The sequence below is a fragment of the Numenius arquata genome, chromosome 8 (assembly GCF_964106895.1).
Source record: "Numenius arquata chromosome 8, bNumArq3.hap1.1, whole genome shotgun sequence".
In the NCBI taxonomy this organism is placed as follows: Eukaryota; Metazoa; Chordata; class Aves; order Charadriiformes; family Scolopacidae; genus Numenius; species Numenius arquata.
This window is the reverse complement of record NC_133583.1, coordinates 25,447,442-25,468,817: the sequence shown is the minus strand read 5'-3', so window position 1 is coordinate 25,468,817 and position 21,376 is coordinate 25,447,442. Positions and strand designations below refer to the sequence as shown.

The window sequence follows — 21,376 nt, the reverse complement described above, 5'->3', positions numbered from 1 at the left end:
TTTTAACAGCGGGAAGCGCGCGTGTGATTTTTGAACCCAATTTTGTGCGCTGCCGGGCACAAGCCCCCGGCTCGAGGCGGGGGGGGGGGGCTTTCTAGGACGCTGCCTCCCCCGCAGCTCAACCCGGAGGCAGGAGGAGCCCCCCGGCTCCCAACGGAAACATTAATCACCGCGTTTAACCAGAATGCTCCCCGCCAGGAGCAGCTCCAGGGATAACCGGACCCCAGGGCAGTGCCCAGCTCCCTCCGCACCCCTCGAGGAAAGACGATGGGAGCACAGCGGGGTCACCCCGACGCCTGGCAGCACCACGAGAGCATCCGTGGCTGGCAAAGACCCCAGCAGAGCCACGCAGGCAGAAAACTCACCAGAAACAACTCATTTATTATAAAAAAAAAAACAAACCTAACAGAACACATCCCTGCCCCCACGAAGCGCTGCCTGGGTCAAGGTCCAAGGGATGGGCAGTCTGCCCCAGCGTGGTTCCTGCCCGGTGCTGGAAGGAAGGGTCCAGGGGTCTCCAAGAACATGAAGTGTGGATCAGGCAGGCTCTGGGGGTCTCCAGGAGCACAACGTATGGATCAGACAGGCTCCAGGGGGTCTCCAGGAGCACAACGTATGGATCAGGCAAGCTCTGGGGGTCTCCAGGAGCACAACGTATGGATCAGACAGGCTCCAGGGGGTCTCCAGGAGCACAACGTATGGATCAGGCAAGCTCTGGGGGTCTCCAGGAGCACAACGTATGGATCAGACAGGCTCCAGGGGGTCTCCAGGAGCACAACATATGGATCAGGCAAGCTCTGGGGGTCTCCAGGAGCACAACGTATAGATCAGGCTGGCTCCAGGGGGTCTCCACGAACATGAAGTGTGGATCAGGCTGGCTCCAGGGGTTCTCCAGGAGGATGATGATGTGTGGATAAGGCAAGCTCTGGGGGTCTCAGCCCCACCAAGGACATCTTTTAGGAGACAACCCCATCCCCAGACAAGTGCCACCCGGACACCCTCAGCGCTCAGGCAGTGGTGGTGGCAGTAGCGGCACCGCAACGGCGGGCTGCCCGCAGCAGGCTCTGCCGCAGCACAGGGTAGAGGCGGTGGCAGCCGTCGATGGCGAGTCGCAGGGCCTGCGCCCAGGCCTCGGGGGGGCTGCCCTGCCCACCCCCCAGCACCGCCGACACCTGATTGAGAGCGGGCAGCAGGGCCACCGTCAGCCGGGCCACGGCACGCCGTTCCTCGGGTTCTCCTGGCTGGAGCATCCATGGAGCAGAGGGACCCGGGGAGCGGCACAAGGCGCATCCCACTGCCAGGTCGTACATCTCCACCCCGGCGTCGGCCAGGGCCATGGCGGCGGCGCTGATGGTGGCCGCCAAGGCCGAGCCACCGTCCTGCAGCAGCAGAGCGCTGACGGCCAGGCGAGCCCGCGGGTAACGGGACAACCGCACCGCCGGTTCCAAGGCTTCCCGCAGAGCCGCCGCCGCTTCCCGTTCCGCTTCCCGTTCCGCCGCCGTGCCCGGCCGCCAGCGAGCCCCGCGGCTGGCGAAGGGAGCCCGGCGGAACTCGCAGAGGAGTTGGCCACCGCCTGTCCCCCCGGCCTCGCCAGCTTCCCGCGGGCCCCATGCGGCACAGAGGACCTTGGTTCCACCGCTCAGCTCCAGGTAGGCCGAGCCCTCCGCCTGGCTCAGTAGCCCGGCCCGGGCGAAGAGTGGCCGCAGGGCGCAGGGGTCCCTCGGGGCTTCATCTTCCACATCCTCCTCATCTTTCCTGCCCGTCCCCCAAAGCTCCGGAGGCTGCGACTCCTCCGGTCCCCGCACCCGGCGGTGATCCAGCGGCATGTTCGGCCGGGAAAAGGGACAGGAGGAGGAAGGGGAGGAGGAAGAGGAGGAGGAAGGGGAGGAGGAGGAGGAGGAAGAGGAGGAGCCCAGCCCGGCCCGCCCCCGCGAGCCCAGCCCAGGCGGCACCGCGCAGGACAAGCGGCGTTTAATTCCCTTTATTTCTAGGAAAAGCCGGGTGGTGGCTCAGCAGCAGGCAGGGGACGAGCAGGAGGGGACAGGGGGACACCGGTCACCCCCCTCCCCTCCCCAGGGAAAGGGGTCAGTTCTTCAGCTCCCCCAGCCGTAGCTGGGCAAAGTCCGTGGCCAGTTTCAGGGCCTCCTGCAGACACCCCACGTTCTTGCCCGTGGCTTGTGCGGAGATGTCCTTCCCACCGCCTTTGCCGTCCATCAAGCCGGACACCTCCTGCACCCACTGACTGGCCTTCAGCCCCTTGTTTGCAGTCTCCTGGGAAGGAAAAGAAACCCAAAAACCAGAGTCAGCTCGACCTCAGCCAAGCCAGCGGTGAGGGAATCACAGAAGGGTGGGGGGTGGAAGGGACCTCTGGAGAACATCTAGTCCAACCCCCCCACCACCACAGCAGGTTCACCCAGAGCAGGTTGCGCCGGATGGTGTCCAGGTGGGTTTTGAGAACATCCAGAGCGTGGGCCCACAGGACAAAGCTCTCCCAGGTGCATCTCCTGGGCCAGCAGACCAGGACCAGAGTGTCTACCTCCACGCCTACAACCACACCAAGTCCTGGCTCTTCCCCTTTGCAGAGAGTAACGCCTTTCCCCCCTCTGCAGCCTGAGATAACCCAAAGCACAAGGCTCTTGCCAACCCAAACGAGTTTTGGCCGTGTAGCGTTAGATAATTACTGCTTGGAGACTGCAGATCCCCCACCGGGGCGCAGAGAAAGGCAGACACAGGCTCGGCCTTACCTGGGGAACTTGGCACAGGCAGGTGATCCTGCCAGCTTCGGTATCGACAGCGAAGAGCATGGCAGCAGTCTGCGGGGAGTGGGTCTTGAAGAGCTTCAGGGACTCGTTCAGGGCCTGGAGGAGGAGGGAATCATGGCAGCTCACCTTCCCCGCGCTCGCAACAGCCCCGTGGGGATCTGGACTTGCATTAAACCAGGCAGAAGCACCGTTCCTTCTCCCAAACACAAGCCACTGTCACATCCCTGGCTTGCAGAAGCCTCACAGGGGCCACCAGCCCTGGCTGTGTCCCCTCAAGGCTGCAAGGAGGCAGGAGTGAGGACAGGCTTTTAATTTCCCCATGTTCAGTTATCTGGGAACTGGCAGAATTAGCCTCAAAGCAAGCAAACCTTTGCCCAAGCGTGCTGGCTGGAGGGGAAAATGCTCTGCCCAGCCACGTGAGCTCCCAGCAGGAGAGAGCAGCTGCTCTGCAGTGAGTCGGGAGGACTCAAATTCAGCGTGAAGGAGCTGCAAGGGTTATCCAACACAGCTGGAAAAAACCAGGGAGACTGCCAGGCATCTCATTATTCCCAAGGAGACCATCATCCTTTGCTTGCATAGACAGTACTCTCAGACCTCCGCGAGCAGGCTCTCTGGCGAGCAAAGTGGTGCTGCTCTGGTTGGAAAGGGAAACAACATCCCCTGGGATGAATCATAGAATGGTTTGGGTTGGAAGGAACCTTAAAGCCCACCCAGTGCCACCCCCTGCCCTGGGCAGGAACACCTCCCACCAGACCAGGTTGCTCCAAGCCCCCTCCAACCTGGCCTTGAAGCCCTCCAGGGATGGGGCAGCCACAGCTTCTCTGGGCAACCTGGGCCAGGCTCTCACCACCCTCACAGCAAAGAAGTTCTTCCCCACATCTCATCTCCATCTCCCCTCTTTCAGTGTCAAACCCTTCCCCCTCCTCCTATGGCTCCCCTCCCTCATCCAGAGTCCCTCCCCAGCTTTCCTGGAGCCCCTTGAGGGACTGGAAGGGGCTCCAAGGTCTCCCCGGAGCCTTCTCTTCTCCAGGCTGAACCCCCCCAACTCTCTGAGCCTGTCCTCACAGCAGAGGGGCTCCAGCCCTCCCAGCATCTCCGTGGCCTCCTCTGGCCCTGCTCCAACAGGTCCATGCCCTTCTGATGTTGGTGGTCCCAGAGGTGGAGGCAGCACTGGGGGGGGGGTGTCTCCCCAGAGCAGAGCAGAGGGAGAGAATCCCCCCCTTACCCTGCTGGCGATGCAGCCCAGGGTGCGGGGGGTTTTCTGGGCTGCCAGCACAGATTGCCAGGGCACGTGGAGCTTCTCGTCCACCAACACCCCCAAGTCCTTCTCCTCAAGGCTGCTCTCCAGCCATTCTCTGCTCAACCTGTCATTTGTGCTTGGAATTGTCCTGACCCAGGGGTAGAACCTTGCACTTGGCCTGGCTGAATTTATATCAGGGCTGCAGGGCACCTCCAGGGCGAGCAGGAGCGCTGGCATTGAGGGGATGGGGACAGCCACAGAGAGCGAGCAGGTGTTTGTCAGCAGGATCAGCTCCGAGACTCCCAGAACGAAAATTTAAATAGGGCATTAAAAACCTGAGTGATCCCAACTTCAGGGCACCATTGGCTCCCGCTGCCTGGCGCCCGCTGGGCTCAGCCTGCACAAGGGAGCTTTTACTCACACCACAGATTGCTCAAAAAGAAATTTAACTTGTGCCTGGAGGAGGGAAGGAGCAGTTTCAGCCTTGGCCAGAGGAGAATTTGAACCCTCCTGCAGCAGACAGTGCCCAGGAGGCGGGGAGCAGCTCTTTGGCCCGGCCCTGTCCACACACGCAGCCCAGGACACCCTTCCCAGAGCTGGTCTGTGGTGGCCACAAGCATCAGGACTTCCGCGGTTTGGCAGAGTTCCTTCAGCCTGCATTTTAGCATTGTGACTGCTCCTGGATGAGTCTTACCTGGGACACAATGCCATTTCTATCGCGGTCCCTATCCACCACCGGGTCTGGAAGTGCAGCAAATGGTCAAGAGCCCACCCCACCCCAGCAAACCAACGTGTTAGTCCAGGAGGTGGGATGCAGAGAGTATCCCAGTGGTCCTCTCCCTCTTCACTAGCCACTGCTCGGGGCTAGCAGGTGGCAAGAGACAGCTCTGTAACATGCCCAAGTCACCAGAGACCACCCAACTGCTCCTGAGGAAGGTAGTGGAGGAGACCAGGCCTTCCCATACCTTTGCTGAGGCTCCATGTTCCATTTCCATGATGACCAAGGGCTGGTTGGGGTGACTCTCAATAACTTGCTTGGTCTTCTCCAGCACCTGGGGACAGCAGCAGTCAGATGCTAGAGCACATACATCGTGTATGGACCCAAGAACCACCTCAGTAGAGCTTCCCTGCAGGTACAGAGGCCCCCAAGGAGCCCCTAAACACCCACAGCCCAGCCCAGAGCAGCCCCACACTCTGCAGCCAGGAACCAAACCGTGTTGGCAGGCAGGTCTGCAGCCTGCAAGGCAGCAGCAGCGCTGCATGTGATTCCTCCTTCAGGAAAATCCAATGGGATTCAGGAGTAAGAACCACATACCACCCATACCCTGCACCCAGGGGCAACCTTAGGGCAGGACAACCCCAACTTCCAAGACATGCTGCACCTCAGGGATCAGGCGTGGAGGTGGCCAAGCCGTGGGAGGGAGCAGGAGAGGCGGAACGGTGCAAGGGGCATCCCCACAGCTCAGCTCCCTTCCACACTGGACACGAGTGGAGCCCCCCGCAGCCCTCACAGTGTCCTTTATTCCCACCCAGCGCTCACTCGTTTCTGGATGTCAGCTTTGCTTGCTCGGTCCAGGTCATCCATAACTTTCTTCAGTGCTTTAACAGCCTCTCTCAGTTCATCTTTCTGCCACTGAGGGATAACAGCGGTGGCCAGTGTCTGCAAAACAGGAGCAGGTTAGAGGTACCAGTGGCCATGTCAGGGGATGCTGCACTCCACTCCTCTCCCACTGCCCCACAGCTTGGGCTGCAGCACCCACAGGACACGGGGCTGGGACCTCTGCTCAGGCATGAGCAGGAAGCTGAACTTGTGATTTATTAAAACCACCCAGTGCTGGCAATCAAGGCCCCATTCACTTTGAGAACAGAAAGCGCTGCAACTATCCTCACCTCACTGAGATCCGTGATCTCCTTCTGCACATCCTTGTTGGGAGCTGTCTGGACCTTCACCTTGGCCTCCAGGGCTGACAAGAGTTTCCTGAGGCTGTCGACTTTCCGGAGGGCCTAGCAGAATACAATCCCAGTTAAGCCAGGCAGGGAGTTTTAGCAAGGTGGGCTCTTGGCCACCACCAGGAGAAAGGAAAATCTCTTCACTGAAAGGGTTATCGATCATTGGAACAGGCGGCCCAGGGAAGTGGTGGAGCCCCAATTCCTGGAGGAATTTAAAAGCCAGGCAGACGGGGTGCTGAGGGACATGGGTTAGTGGTGGGTTTGGCAGTGTTGACGCCTGGACTCAATGATCTGAAAGGTCCCTTCCAACCCAGACAATTCTATGATTCTTAGGGGTGAAGAATACACTGCAGCCCCAGGATGGGGTTCAGTTACCCCTTTGGAAGCAGTAGAACCAAAGCAGGCAGCACTTAACCAGAACCAGGGTATGATGCTGGCTCCCAGGACCCACCCCAGGCCCTTCTAATGCAACAGCTACAGCCAAGACTTTCCCTCACTTTCCCCCCCAGCTCTCTCCTCTGGCTGTAGCATAGCCAGGGACCTCAAGCACAGCATTTGCCAACAGCATCCTTCTCTGCGCTGCGTTGGTGGAATCCAAGCCACAAATCCCTCAGGCAAACGTAAATGAGAAGGACCTTGGCACAGGGTTAATATCTATGCATGCACGTGCCAGTGGTTTCCCCACAGGACATGGATTTCTCCTGCAGGATCTCTCCTGCCTCCCCTTACCTTCCGAGCTTCAGCCCCGGTGACTGCAACTATCCTCCGGATGCCTTTAGCAATTGCTTCTTCTGAAACAATCACAAAGGGGCCAGCGTGGCTGGAGTTCTGCAAGTGCCTTTGGAAAGAACCCAGAAAGACCCGCAACAAGAGAGAGTTAGAAGTTCATCTCTCATCTTGGCAGGAATCAGCATGGGAACAAGAAATCCACCCTGCCAGGGAGAGGCAGCAAGCGTGGGGACAGGCAAAACCCCCAACCCAACTGCTAAAAGCAAACGAGTGAGGAAAGGGTGGCAAGGGATATGTTCCCAGCGCCGTCAGAGACCATGCATGTGGGCAGGGACAGCAATTTCCCCGCCTGTGAAGGCTGATTTTAAATGCAGTTTGACTCTGGACTGGGAACACAAAGGCACATCATCACCACCACCTCCAGCTCTGCCCTGGCTGTGCCCAGGATACACCCACAGCGCTCACAAAACAGCTTGAGCTCCCCAGGGACTCCTTTTCAGCCCCCCTGTCCCCACTGCCTTCCCCAGCCTCTCCGGACACTCACGTTCCTCCGCAGAACTCGATAGAGGTGATGGAGCCTGCAGGGCCGGAGGGGTCAGCCAGCAGTTCCTCCACAGGGATGCCAATGGAGACCACACGGACAGGATCGGGGTAGGTCTCGTCAAAAACCGCCCGCAGTCCCTGGATAGCTTTGGCTGCAGCGAGAGGGCAGTCCTTGGCGTACACCGTCTGCAGAAGACAGGAAAGATGGACTAGAGGATCTCCAGAGGTCCCTTCCAACCCCTATTATTCTGTGATTCTGTGAAAGGGACACAGGTAAGAACCAGTCCTGTCAGCTGTGTGCCCACATTCCTAGGGAATCCTGACTTCCTCCGAAAGATCCTAAAATGGAAGTTCCATGCCTTGCCTGAGCCAGGGTTTCCTGAGTTCCAGGGTTCCCAAAGTCATTGACAGATGTCTCATCTTCAAAATTCCTGACACCATTGTCTGCTCAGACCCCCTGTGCTCCTGTACAGTCATTTCTAACCACAGACTCCTGAGCAAAGCACAGGGTTCTCCTGGGTCTGTTCTGACACAGGGCTGGCACCAGACAGAAGAATGTTGAGGACACATCACTGAGGGGTCTGGTGTACACTGTCCAGCCAGGCCTGCAAAACTGCTCTGCCAAACTTCTTGGCCCTTGTAGCTAATGTGACACCAGAGTAGGCACGGAAACACTCCAGCTCTAGAGAGGGCTCAGTACCAATAAACGGAACAATCTACATGGAGTTTTCCCACTCAAAAATCCTCTGAGGTTATGCCAATCTGTGCATAGGACTGCATCAGCAGCTCAGAAGACTCTAGCTGGGCCAAATTCCCAGTATCCCAGATCATCCAAAAGCTCGATTCAAGGCATTTTTTTCCTGAGTACATCCAACCCAAGCAGCCATACCCACCTTTGCCTCCTCAATCATCTGGTTGGCGATGCCTTCAACTTTCTTGATTTCCTGGGTAGACAAGGCTCCTTTGGCAGTGAAGTCGAACCGCAGCCGGTCTGGTGCGACCAGTGACCCTCTCTGGTCGGCTTCCCCCAAGACGGAACGCAGGGCGAAGTTGAGGATGTGGGTTGCTGTGTGGTTGCTCATGACTGGCCTTCGCCTCGTCTGATGGAGGAAGCTACTGTTAGACAGGGTCCCACAATGCGGAGCCAAGACCACCTCTAGCAGCAGAAGTAGAGGTTCTAACTAGGTCAGGAGACCAGAAACAACTGCTCATGCTCGCTGGCTTGAAGCCTCTGCTAAGGGAGCAGAACATTCCCCACCAAACTGGTGCATGGCTTCTCCCTGACAGTCCCCTTGTTGGGCCTGTCTGGAGACAGACCAGGTCACAGATGCTAATCTCTGCTCCTCAGAAGGAAAAAGCACAAGATGGAAGCCTTCCTTCTTGCTCCAAAGGTGCTGTCTCTATACAGAAGGGAATTTTGCAGCACCCACTGAGCAGGCTGAGCCCACAGGAGCCATGTCTGGAGCGGGGCAGACATCCCAGGCTCTCCACTGTCATCCACAATGCAGTGGAGCTCCACACCTGCTCCGCCTCCCAGCCACCATCCAAAACATGTTTCTGCTGCTGGTCAGCAAAGCCTAAAGAGCATGGCTTTGAGCCAGCTGGGTGTTATCTGCCTCGTGGTAGGAGAAAACCAGGTGCCAGGCCTTGAGTCAGCCAGACTGGAAGAGCCACATTGCTTCCCTGCATTGTGTGCCACAGGGAGAGCAGGCCCCAAAAGTCCAGGCCACTGAAGTGGCACCAATGAAAACAAAGACAAAATCCAGAGAAAAAAATAGATGAGGCGCTGTGTTATGCCATGCCTTAACTCACCTCATCGATAGACAGGTGGACCTGATCTCCTACTTTCAAGCTTCCATACAGAGTTCCTATGTGAAGCACGTAGCCTCCTCGGACCTGCACGTTCTTCACCGTGAATTCTGTTTTCTGTACAAAGAGGGAAATGCACCCAGTGAGTGGGGTGAGAGGCCAAGGGGAGACAGAAAGACCAGCCAGAACTCTGAGCTGCAACTGGAAAGGTCTCAGCTGAGAGCCAGACTGGTGTGTGCAACAGGAGAAAGCTGAGTGTCCCCAGGCACAGCACACAGGGCTGCAAAGCAGAGAAAAGAACTGGGGCACAGTAACAGGGCACAGCGGAGCTGAAAGAGCTCCCTGTCACAGCTCGAAAGCACTGTCCTTCTGCACAGCAATCCCAGCACCACCATCACCAGCACCCACGTTCTAAGTTCAGCTCCCCAAGAAGCAAGGTGAACAAAACTCCAGCATGTCTGCACCCCCAAAAAGGAAACCTGTGCAACTCCTGACACCTGCCAGGGACAGGGCATCGCTGGAGCTTGCTTGACCCCTGCTCCTTCTCTGCAGACACCTACACAGGCCCCAGCTCAGGCTGAGTTTAGCTTTGGCTAAAAAAGGAAAGGCCCACTCACATCCTCCCTGCTGTCGTCGTCCTTGACCATGTAGCCCTCGTCATAGATCTGCCCACCCTGCTCGGCGTAGAAGCAGGTCCGGTCCAGCACTATCCCACACTCCTGACCAGTGGATACCTCCTCCACGAACTTCTTCTCCCTGCGGATGGCTTTCACTGTGGCCACGAGGCTCCCAAAATCTGTCACCGGGACGACAGGCAGTGTCAGTAAAACAGGAAAACCTTGTAGACACCACACAGGAGCAGAACTTCATAGCAACAACTCCCACCCATTGCAGGAGCTCATGGCAGCTACATTTGCAGGTGGCAAGGAGAAAGAACCAGGGCAACAGTTAGTTGGATAAAAGGAAATTTCATTCCACACTCTCCAAGGCTGACAGTTCCTTCCATGCCTATGCAGTAAAAGTCAGCCACATGTGCTCCTACAAGCCTGGGGCCTCCCAAATCTCCATCAAATCAAAGAATTAGGAGCGAGAGACAGAGCAAGTGGGCTGAGACCAAGCAGAAACTGCAGCCTCCTGTGCCACTGGCTGAAGGACAGTTGGGAAGCACAAACAGAGGAGTGTGGAGACACAAAGCTGCAGGGAACAGGAATCCCCTTAAGACTCGCTGATCAGGCTGGCAACACTGGAGCTGAACAGAAGGGCAGCCCTTGAACAGTCTGCCCTCCTCTTCCCCTGCTCCCTTTGTTTCAAGCAGGCTATTCACCTGCAAACATTTCCACTCCCACCTCCACGTCCCAGGAAAGGTGAGCCCAGAGGGGATCTTGTTGAAGTACACGCCAGGAAAGGTTTGGCAGCAGAGGATGATTTTGAGAAGTTTTTTTTTCATACCATAGGCACCGCTCTGATCTGAAGCGTAGTTGTATTTTGGCGAGTCGTCGGTCACCTCCAGCCCTCGGGCCCTTAGCTCTTCGATGGCGTAGATGTCCAGCATAAGGAGGTCCTCCCCTCCAGCACCCTTCCCTTGAGATTTGAGCTGCCAACGACAAGCACCAGAGTTTGAGAAAACCCACCTCAGCACTGGCCCTTGCACGCCAGCCTAGTTGCACCCTTTACTCGCGTCCCTGAGACCTCCATGCAGCTAAAGTGGGCCTGAGCCCAGCCAGGGCAAGGCAAGTAGTGGCCTTGATGCCACTCTCTGCTCCTGCAGCAAACTGTTGGGAGAGGCACCCAAGCTGCAGACCTCTCTGGAGACTGGTCCTGGGACAGGGAAGTCCAGAACTTCCCTATCCAGAACAGGAAAGTGGGAAGGTGCTCCCAGCAATCCACCAGCTCCGTGTGAAGGCTGTTCAATATACTCATCAGTGACCTGGATGAGGGGACAGGGTGTACCCTCAGCATGTTTGCTGGTGACACAAAGCTGGGAGGGGTGGCTGACACACCAGAAGGCTGCACTGCCATACACTCAGACCGGGAGTTGGGCAGAGAGAAACTTTACGAAATTCAACAAGGGCAAGTGTAAGGTCCTGCACCTGGGGAGGAATAACCCCCCACATTGGTACAGGTTGGGGGAGACCTGCTGGAGAGCAGCTCTGTGGAAAAAGACCTGGGAGTCCTGGTGGACAAGTCGCCCATGAGCCAGCCATGTTCCCTTGTGGCCAAGAAGGCCAACAGTCTCCTGGGGTGCATCAAGAACAACGCGGCCAGCAGATGGAGGGAGGTCATCCTCCCCCTCTGCTCTGCTCTGCCCTGGCGAGCCCACATCTGGAGCCCTGGGTCCAGTTCTGGGATCCCCAGTTCAAGAAGGACAGGGAACTGCTGGAGAGGGTACAGCAAAGGGCTAAAAAGATGATGAGGGGACTAGAACATCTCTCTGATGAGGAAAATCTGAGGGACTTGGGTCTTTTTAGTCTGGAGAAGAGAAGACTGAGGGGGGATCTGATCAATGCTTATAAATACTTAGAAGGTGGGTGTCAGGAGGATGGGGCCAGTCTTTTTTCAGTGGTGCCCAGTGACAGGACAAGGGGCAACAGGCACAAACTGGAACATAGGAAGTTCCACCTAAACACGAGGAGGAAATTCTTTCCTTTGAGGGTGCCAGAGCCCTGGAACAGGCTGCCCAGAGAGGTGGTGGCGTCTCCTTCTCTGGAGACATTCAAAACCCACCTGGACGTGTTCCTGTGCAACCTGCTGTAGGTGGACCTGCTCTGGCAGGGGGGTTGGACTAGATGATCTCCAGAGGTCCCTTCCAACCCTGACCATTCTGTGATTCTGCTCAAGGCCCTGGGCCTCACAGTGAGCAAACCCATCCCCAGCTGCAGAGAAAAGACATCCCATAACAACTGCCTGCACCGGGGCACTCAGGGTGCAAGCAGACCTGGTAAGAAATGAGCAGAGACTCATGACAGCAAACTAAAAGGAAGAGAATCCTCCCTGCCCGCTCACAGACCAGCTCCCCTGGAGCTGTTACCTACCTGCGCGTTTTTCCGCTCTTCTTCAAAGCCCTCCATGTCCACCACAAGGCCCTTCTCCTCTGCAATCAGCCCAGTGAGATCAGCAGGAAAACCGTAGGTGTCATACAGCAGCCAGGCAGTATCGCCTGCAGAAAAAAACAGAGCAGTCAGCACCCCTGTGTCACGAGACACTGCTCCCTTCCCACGTCTCCGACTGGCTCTGCGCTATGGCAGGGAACAGGTCTGGTGAACACGAACAACTAGAAGTCTCCTCTCTAACAGCACAGAGATCACACTATCACATTGTGTCACGGCCGCTTAGAAACTTGACCAAGTGAACACAGGCCAGAGGAGAAATGAGTCGCCCAGCTCTGAGAGATGTTCTTTTGACTCCAATTCCGCCCCCCCCCACCTTCCACCAACTCTCAGTTCCCAGCCCAATTGAGCCCTAACTTGGTCCCAGATAATAAATGTCTTTTGGTGCATCCAGACCGAAGCCATGGCCTTACCAGGGATGGTTTTACTGTCCCCCAGGCTCTGGATCTTCCTGTCCAGGATGCGACGTCCTCTGCTGAGTGTTTTCAAGAATTGATCCTCTTCTTCATTGATAATGTCTTTCACCATATCTGGGTCCTTCTTCAGCTCAGGAAAAGCATCGCCCTGCAGATCCAAGAGGATTAGTCCTTCAGCATGGAGATCCGCACACCTCAGCAGAGAAGTCTTCAGCAGATCCAGTGGAGGGGGGGGAAGAACTCACCAGTGACTCCACCACCACGTCAACCAGAGTGGCAAAGAAACCCTTGGGGGCATTGAGCTTCTCATGGGAGTAGCGCACAGCCCGTCGGAGAATCCGCCTCAGCACGTACCTAGGGAACAGCAAAGCCCCTTGTGCAAACCATACACCTCTAAGCTGTGCTCAGGGGATCCACCAACACCCACCCACTGGCACCCCTTCCCACAAGCAAAAGCACAAGGTTCTGTCCCCACATTTTCTCTCAAGTAGCTGCTCACACCAGCAGCAAGCCAGAGGTAAGGTGCCAGGCCCCAGTTCTGTAACCCAGACACACTGTGTGCTTAAGTCACCGAATCACAGAATGTTCAGGGTTGGAAGGGACCTCTGGAGATCATCTAGTCCAACCCCCTGCCAGAGCAGGTCCACCTACAGCAGGTTGCACAGGAACACGTCCAGGTGGGTTTTGAATGTCTCCAGAGAAGGAGACGCCACCACCTCTCTGGGCAGCCTGTTCCAGTACTGCTCTGCCACCCTCAAAGGAAAGAATTTCCTCCTCATGTTTAGATGGAACTTCCTACGTTCCAGTTTGTGCCTGTTGCCCCTTGTCCTGTCACTGGGCACCACTGAAAAAAGACTGGCCCCATCCTCCTGACACCCACCCTCTAAGTATTTATAAGCATTGATCATATCCCCCCTCAGTCTTCTCTTCTCCAGACTAAAAAGACCCAAGTCCCTCAGATTTTCCTCATCAGAGAGATGTTCTAGTCCCCTCATCATCTTTTTAGCCCTTTGCTGTACCCTCTCCAGCAGTTCCTTGTCCTTCTTGACTCTGTTCTGTGAGTCCAGCGGCACCCACAGCACAGCCCCCAAGACCAAACTTCATTGTTTTTCTTGACAACATCACTGCACCAAGCAGGGGTTTGTGCCTGTCTGCCCACAGAGATGCTTTCTGGGGGCTGACACAGCACAAGAACCCTCAGACATCTCTGTCTTGGCCTTTTGGGCGGACCTTGCTCCAGGGATTCGAGTGTCAAACGTACTGAGCAAACGCCCTGCAATGATGAATTCAGAGACATCCTGGAGACACAGGAGATCCCAGATCCCTCGGGGAAGATGTGCTGAACAAGAATAGGAATGGCAGCATGGTGGTAGCTCCTTTCTTACCCTCTGCCAGTGTTGTCGGGTCTGCCGCCATCGGAAAGGGCCAGCGTGATGGTCCGTGCGTGGTCAGCCAGCACGCGGTAGGCCATGTCTATGCCGTCAGCGTCCTCAGCACCAACCTGCCCCATGTAGGGCCTGGCACCCGTGCCCTGTGCAGAGAGGAGAAGGCAGTGGGCACAGGGAACAATTATGGGCCATTAGTGGGGACCAATATCACAGCAGAACAACAGGAAAGCGCCTCAGAAGTCAGCCCTGTCCCACTGCCCACAGCCACAGAGGTGGCACACTCCTCTTGGAAGAGGTGACACAGTGACGCACAGTAACGCCAGGGAAGACGGAGAGCTGCATGGTGCCACAGCCTGTATTTCCAGGGCCAAAGGATCACCAAGACCAGAGGGAAGAAAAGCCAATTTATCCCAACATTAAGAGCCCAGTACAGGAGAGAGAGGGAGAGGGACAGAGTGCTGGGAAATCATCTGGTTTACAGACTGGCTCAAGAACTCCAGCCTGGCAGAAGCTGTCCAGCCAAGGAACTTCTCAAATTCTGTCACATGGGAAAAGGTCCCAGCTTCCCTCTTTTACGGTGTTTTTATCTATACCCAAGGGAAAGACACTGCGATAACAAAGCAGCGTTCACGCCACAGGCACAGTCTCTACAGCCTGGCACGCTGCAGAAAGGCAGACAAGGACACGTGGGCTGTGTCTAGCCAGTGGGAAGACATCTAGGCAGCCCTCTAATTCCAACTCTGAAGCTCCACACCTCATCCTCACGAGAGGTCTGAGCCTGGGCTCTTCTCCCCGTGTTTCTTCCAGCATGATCTGCAGCCAGGAAGCTTTGCTGCTTCCACAGAGCCATAAAAAAAAAAAAAAAAAAAAAAAAAAAAGGCTTGGACTTGCACACAAGAGTTCCTAGCACTGGTAATGTGGCCCCTACCCAGGAAGAGGCAGCAACAGCATGCTGGTTCTGCAAGCAACTGTCATGGTTTATGGCAAAGACCTTCTCTCTCATGGGATTTTCTACAGATCAGCATATTCCAGGTGGGAGACTGAAGGACAAGCTCTGATTCTGGGTCAGCAGCACCATGTGCTCTCTACCACAGGCCAAAAAGATGGCCCTGGGCCATATGGGACCACAGAGCGTCTCCCCCCTGGAGAAGACCAAGGAGTGCACAAGCTGGAGAGTCCACAGGAAACATCTGGGAAAGCTGCACCACTCATTGTCCGTGTTTTACCCTGGAAACATGCCCCAGGCAGCAATTACTGTGCCAGCCTGCGTTCCTACCCTCAGCAAAGTACAAACACTGGGAGAGCAGAGACCCCAGCTGACCAGCCCCACACATCTCCACGGGGCTGCAGGGAATGGACACAGCTGGGCCAGGCTCAGACTCAGACTCCCCAGTTTTTACCTTCTGGATGGCTTCAAAGTAAGGAAGGAAAAGGTCGGTGTCGTAGTTGGACATCTTGTTCTGCAGCACAGAGACCAGCCTCTCCAGGCCCATTCCAGTATCAATACTTTTCTTAGGAAGAGGTTTCAGCGTCCCATCAGCTTCCCTGCCCAGCCACAGAAAGAAAGATGAGCTGTTTTGGATGGAGGGTCTGCAAGGGCAACCCCATCTTTCCCCTCATCTCCATGAGTTTTGTTCCATCAGATTTATGACATGGTCCCTCACACAAGGCAACTGTGAAATAATAAGACCTTCAGTGACAACTTAGACGCCAAGCAGGATGGCACTTATTCCTTATTGAGCTCCTGACAGATGAATGAGGAAACACTTCCCCATCTGTCCCCAAAGCCAGTGTAACCAACTTCTTCTGTACAGGTGGGTCAGGGGACAGAGCATTACAAAATGCACAGCTCCTGGACAAGAGGGAACAATGAGCAAGCCAGGGGCAGGTAAACCAGTGTGAGGTCTGAGCAAGCCCGTACGCTGAGCTGGAGCAGCCTGGGGAAGGAGCAGGTCTCATAGAATGGCAGGGGTTGGAAATGACCTCTGGAGACCATCCAGTCCAACCCCCTGCCAGAGCAGGTCCACCCAGAGCAGCTTGCACAGGAACGTGTCCAGGCAGGTTTTGAATGTCTCCAGAGACGGAGACTCCACCACCTCTCTGGGCAGTCTGTTCCAGGGCTCTGGCACGCTCAGAGGAAAGAAGTTCCTCCTCATGTTTAGATGGAATTTCCCACGTTCCTATGTTGCCCCTTGTCCTGTCACTGGGCACCACTGAAAAAAGACTGGCCCCATCCTCCTGACACCCACCCTCTAAGTATTTATAAGCATTGGTCAGATCCCCCCTCAGTCTTCTCTTCTCCAGACTAAAAAGACCCAAGTCACTCAGCCCTTCCTCATAAGAGAGATGTTCTAGTCCCCTCATCATCTTTGTAGCCCTAATCATCTTCATAGCCCCCTCACTCACCTGTTGAACTGTATGAACACCAGGTTCCAGATCTCCAGGACGTTGGGGTCATCCTGATTGACCAGGTGGGAAGCATCTCTGCCCCCAATCCGGTCATAGTGGATCTCGCTGCAAGGGCCACAGGGGCCTGTGTCTCCCATTTCCCAGAAGTTATCCTTCATATTGCCAGGCAGAATCCTCCCCTCAGCCAGCCTGCAATGACAAACTTATGGAGCAAAAGAGACCAGCAGTAAGGCAAGAATTCCCCAAACTAAGGGCTGCACTAGAGAAATCTCAGCTCACTGATTCCCTGGACGAGCAGATGAGTTGTTAAGAGTCTTGAGACAGCTCTCAGGATCCCTGCTGAGGAGGATCAAGTGAACGCTGGCGCCTGACACTTGTTCCAGGTGGAGTCAGTGGCCTACACAACACCTCAGCAAAGCCGTCAGCAAGAAGGCAGGTGGATCTCCAGCTTTAATCCACACGAGGCAGGTTTGGCCCCACAGTGTAGAGGTGTGTCATGGTGTCAGTGGCACGTTTCAGAGGGGACTGCAGCCACAAGACCAAAGGCATCATTTCACCACTGCATCAAGCTTTGGTCTACCCACGGTTTGAGTGAAGTTTTTGCTTCCTCATCTCAAGGAGGGTGAGGTAAAAGCAGCAAATATATAGAGGAGGCAACTAAAAGTACCTAGGGGTGGAAGAGCTGCCTTAGGAAGAGAGTATAGAAGAGAGCAATTGTCCTCTTCAATTTGGAGAGGACAAGGCAGGGTGGGAGACTATGACTGAGATTTAGAAAAGTTCCAACAGGTTCAAAACAGAATCAGACACACTCTTACGTTCTTAAGCTTAAACCAGAGATTCTAAAATGAAAGCTCTCGGTTTTTCTGTCTAATACCAGTGCTTCCCTTTGGCTTTGTAGCTCTGCCACCCTGTAAATGTTATTTGTGACACTTCAATTATGTTAAAACCTCTAATTATACGTGCCCTGCCACAAAGACGACACATGCCATCTTTCTCTGAATGACTATCGCTCATCAAAACATGCACCTTCTTCAGTTAAAGGCCTTACCCCAAATTCAACCATATCTGCTTGCACTCCAGGTCAGGCTGCAGCCCTGCAGCTTCATTTCCACCAAAGTAAGTGACGTAGAGTCTTTCAGCAGGGATGCCGAACTCCTTGGTGAGAAGGTCCAGGGCCAGCTTACAAGCAAGTTCCTGCAGAAGGAAAGATGAGGTCAGCAAGTGAATGCAAAGAGTTTCTCTTCAACACGCAGAGAACTGGCTAGTGTAGGTATTAGCAGCTAAACAACAAAAACTTTCAGACTTCTGACAGTAGAAAGAGGCAAATTAATATATGCAGCAAACAGGGCACAAGAAACATCTCATATTGCTTTCTAGATGCAGCCAAGTTAACTCCTAGTATGTTCACTGCCCCCAAACAGCCTTTTAATTCTGCTGTTAGTCTGTGTGTTTAACATTCTCTTTCTAACTTTGAACACTATGCTATCAAGAAGCTTGGGAAAGGATGTCATTATGTTATAATCACTCCTGTCGGGAGATCCATCATAGTCGCACAGCACATGGAACTCCTCACAGCTCCATGACAGTCACTAAAACCTCTGCCTGAAGACTCCAGACTGGCAGAGTTCACATAATCAGCTTTGTAAACCTTAAGTAATTAATCTCAAAACATTCTACAGGGTCTACAGCTTCCAAGCTCATTTATTCCAAAGGAGCCGCATGCACCTTAGGAACCACCCTGTGCCAAGGTATTCTCCTTCCTCTTGGTAAATGCTCTGCTGAGTTCATAGAGACGGGTACCTTTGTGCAAGAGATTCAGAGCTGCATTTAGCCTATTTTACCTTGAAATAATCCCCAAAGGACCAGGACCCCAACATCTCAAAGAAAGTGTGGTGGTAGACGTCTTTCCCAACGTCATCCAGGTCATTGTGCTTGCCCCCTGCTCGGATGCACTTCTGAGTGTTGGTGGCTCTGTTCAGTTTAGCCAGTGGGTGCGAGGGGTCAATAGTATTGAGGAAGATGGGTTTGAACTGAGAGGAAAGAAAACAGGGCAATCAAGACAAGGGCTAAGAGTCTGTTTTCAAACATTGCAAGTGACAGCAAGGCAGTAAGCGTCATCTATGTCAAGATACCACTAGCCTGGATTTACCTGAGGCAGCTTTCAGAAAGAAGCCTGCTCTCTCCTGTGTGCAAGGAGAAGGCAGCACTGCCTATAAAGTATCTTTTACCCCCACACATTCGTGTTCCTGGAGCCCACCAAACCCCAGGACTTCCAAAGGGACTGAAAGTAGCCAAATTCCCAGCCGACCAGAAAAAAAAAAGGCGGCGAAAATGGTACACTGCTCTCCAGCAGAGCCCTTTCAGCAGCCCAGCCCCAACCAGTCTTTAAAGATATCTTGGATATTTCCCTGCAAAGAGAGACCAGTCTCACTGGCCAGGGTTCCATGGCACACTGGCTGTATGCAGTGATCCAGGGCAGAATGACCCGCACTACTACATGAAAACAGAACATCTTTTAAATATAGGTTTCTTTAAAATCAATAAATATTTCTTGATTCTTAAGATCATCTATGAACCATAGAGCAGGAAGGTTTGCAAGGGTTAGAGGAAAGAATCTTGGACTAAGACTCCTAGTTACATAACCCTAAAGAAATAGGATTCCTAGTATTTACAGTTACATTTCAAAAGCAGAGATTATGAATTCAGCATCATCACAGCTGCTGCGTGCAGGCTGGCCAACAGTCAACATTGGTAAACTCGGCACGGCCGAGAATCAATACACTCTGGAAGGAAGTGTGGAAAGCACTTCTGTAGCTTCATTCCTGCTTATCAGCCAGCGTAACAGCAGCCTCGCACAAAACGAATGTAAAGGCCGAGAGAGCTGGGACTCTTTAGCCTGGAGAAGAGAAGGCTGAGGGGAGACCTTAATAATGCTTACAAGTATCTAAAGGGTGGGTTGAAGGAGGAGGGAGCCAGACTCTTTTCAGTGGTTGCCAGTGAGAGGACGAGGGGCAACGGGCACAAGCTGGAACATGGGAAGTTCCATTCAAATCTGAGGAAAAACTTCTTTCCGGTGAGGGTGGCAGAGCCCTGGAACAGGCTGCCCAGGGAGGGTGTGGAGTCCCCTTCTCTGGAGATCTTCAAGACCCGCCTGGATGCCGTCCTGAGTGATGTGCTCTGGGCAACCCTGCTTTAGCAGGGGAGTTGGACTAGATGATCTCTATAGGTCCCTTCCAACTCTGACAATTCTGTGATTCCGTTAAGATGCCGTTAGTCACTTGTGCCAGGACTAGCCGTGGTCCTTGAGCCTAAGGGTGACGGGCAGTGCTCCCATTGCTGCCCAGTCAGCCCAGCAGACACAGGAACATCTCCCAGTGCTCCTGCTAATTTTGTAAGAGCACAGAGGACGCACCAACCACCTCTTTGTGATCAGAAGGAAGATGGGAGAAAACAACAATAATTTTCCACTCCAACAGCCCTGCAAACAGCTTCATGGGTTTCATCTACCACAGGATACGTTCATAAGGCCCACAGTGGGAATCCTACCTGGTTCATACCAGCATTGGCAAAGAGCAGCGTGGGGTCATCCAGGGGGATTGTGGAAGACGAGTGCACATAGGTATGTTTGTTTGCTTTGAAGAAGTCAATAAACCGTTGCCGAATCTGGCTAGCTGTTAGCGTAGCTTCCATCTTGAAGCTGCAAAGTCACAGCTGCCCAAAGCAAGCGGAAGGGAAAGTGGCAAGGCCTTGGTGCAGTCTGAAGAAACAACAAAAAACAAGGCTCTGACACGGTGTCAGCTGAAGCAGTAACACCAGGATCACTGCTTCCATCTCCCGAAAGGGCCTCCCCACGTCAATAACCAGTCTCACCGACTCCTCAATTTTACCATCAGTCTGCCCCAAATGGTGCAGACCCAAACCCAAATTCTTCTCCCCAGACTCCCCAATTTCTAGAGCTGTAGCTCAGGTTTCCTTTCTTGGACAACATGCATTTTTAAAATACCAAGTTCACTTGGATCCTGAACTTAGTAAGAGGTTGTGTCTGCCTTGCCAGGGACACAGGGGAGGGGGAGGATTGCTAATGCCTAAAATCATCCAGGGTAATTAAATCATAGGATGGCTGCATTTGGAAATGACCTCTGAGTATCACCTCATCCACCCTCCCTGCTCAAAGTAGGGTCAGTTCCAGGGATGTCTGGAAACCCTCCCAGCGAGGAATCGCATCACTGTACAGATGACGGTTTGGAGGTGAGCACCTCCGCTATATCCTAACGGGGACATAATTGTCCTTTGCTGATGGAGAGCGCAATGCGGTTCTCCAGAGGGCCAAGCTCCCAGCATCCTGCCCCGGCACAGAGGGACCATAATTCCTCATAGGAATAAGGCCAGTGAGTCGTTGGAGGAAGGAAGGAAGGAGCCCAGGAGGGCAAGGAGGGAGCTGAGGAGGGAGCCCAGGCGGGCAGGACTTGGCGCAGCGGCGGCTCCCGGGCAGAGCAGGGCCTCTGCCCAGACATCCACCCGGTCCACAAGCGCCCAAGGAGAGACGAGGGCGCAGCGGGTGCCCGGCAGCCCTGCGGAGAGCCGCCGCAGAGCCGGCTGACAGGTCACCCCACGCCGCGGCCCCGCCTGAAGAGACCCGGGCACCGCCATCCTCCTGCCCCCTCACCGCCGCCCGCCCCGGCCCCCTGCCCTGTCAGGCCGCCTCCCCTCGGACGGGGCGGGCAGAGGAGGCGGCCGGCCCGCGGAGACACACACTCCCCTTCCCCCCGCCTCCCCGAAACCCGGCAACCCCGCAGCCCCCGCCGAAGCCGCGCAACCCCTACCTCTGGGCCGCCACCGCCGCCCCTCACCTCACACCGCCCGGCCCCGCCGCAGCGCCCGCCCCGCCCCGCCGCAGCGCCGCATGCCGGCTTCCGATTGGTTGCCGGGGCCGTCGCTCTGGGTCAGCCCCACCCCCTTTCTTTCGCCCGGCCGGCTGATGCAATGAGGGGAAACGGCGGCCACGTGACGCGGGCGGGCTGAA

General features: G+C 55.0%; 2 protein-coding genes across 2 annotated transcripts; both read right to left on the bottom strand.

Annotated features, from left to right (window-relative positions):
• Nucleotides 1–1,007: 1,007 nt before the first annotated feature.
• On the bottom strand, nt 1,008–1,826 carry EXOSC6 (exosome component 6). The gene has a single exon (XM_074151748.1). It carries the CDS (start codon nt 1,824–1,826, stop codon nt 1,008–1,010), a length of 819 nt encoding a protein of 272 aa, XP_074007849.1.
• A 139-nt stretch (nt 1,827–1,965) lies between these two features.
• Nucleotides 1,966–21,221, bottom strand: AARS1 (alanyl-tRNA synthetase 1). Its single transcript, XM_074151299.1, has 21 exons — nt 21,177–21,221; nt 19,900–20,110; nt 18,195–18,383; nt 17,402–17,547; nt 16,351–16,542; nt 15,345–15,489; nt 13,942–14,087; nt 12,802–12,910; nt 12,554–12,704; nt 12,066–12,190; nt 10,483–10,627; nt 9,651–9,829; nt 9,037–9,150; nt 8,118–8,324; nt 7,226–7,410; nt 6,682–6,790; nt 5,893–6,006; nt 5,543–5,662; nt 4,968–5,054; nt 2,745–2,858; nt 1,966–2,271 (listed from the first exon to the last, which is right to left on the bottom strand). Exons 2-21 carry the CDS (start codon nt 20,041–20,043, stop codon nt 2,086–2,088), a joined length of 2,907 nt encoding a protein of 968 aa, XP_074007400.1. The 5' UTR covers nt 20,044–20,110; nt 21,177–21,221; the 3' UTR covers nt 1,966–2,085.
• Between the last annotated feature and the right edge of the window lie 155 nt (nt 21,222–21,376).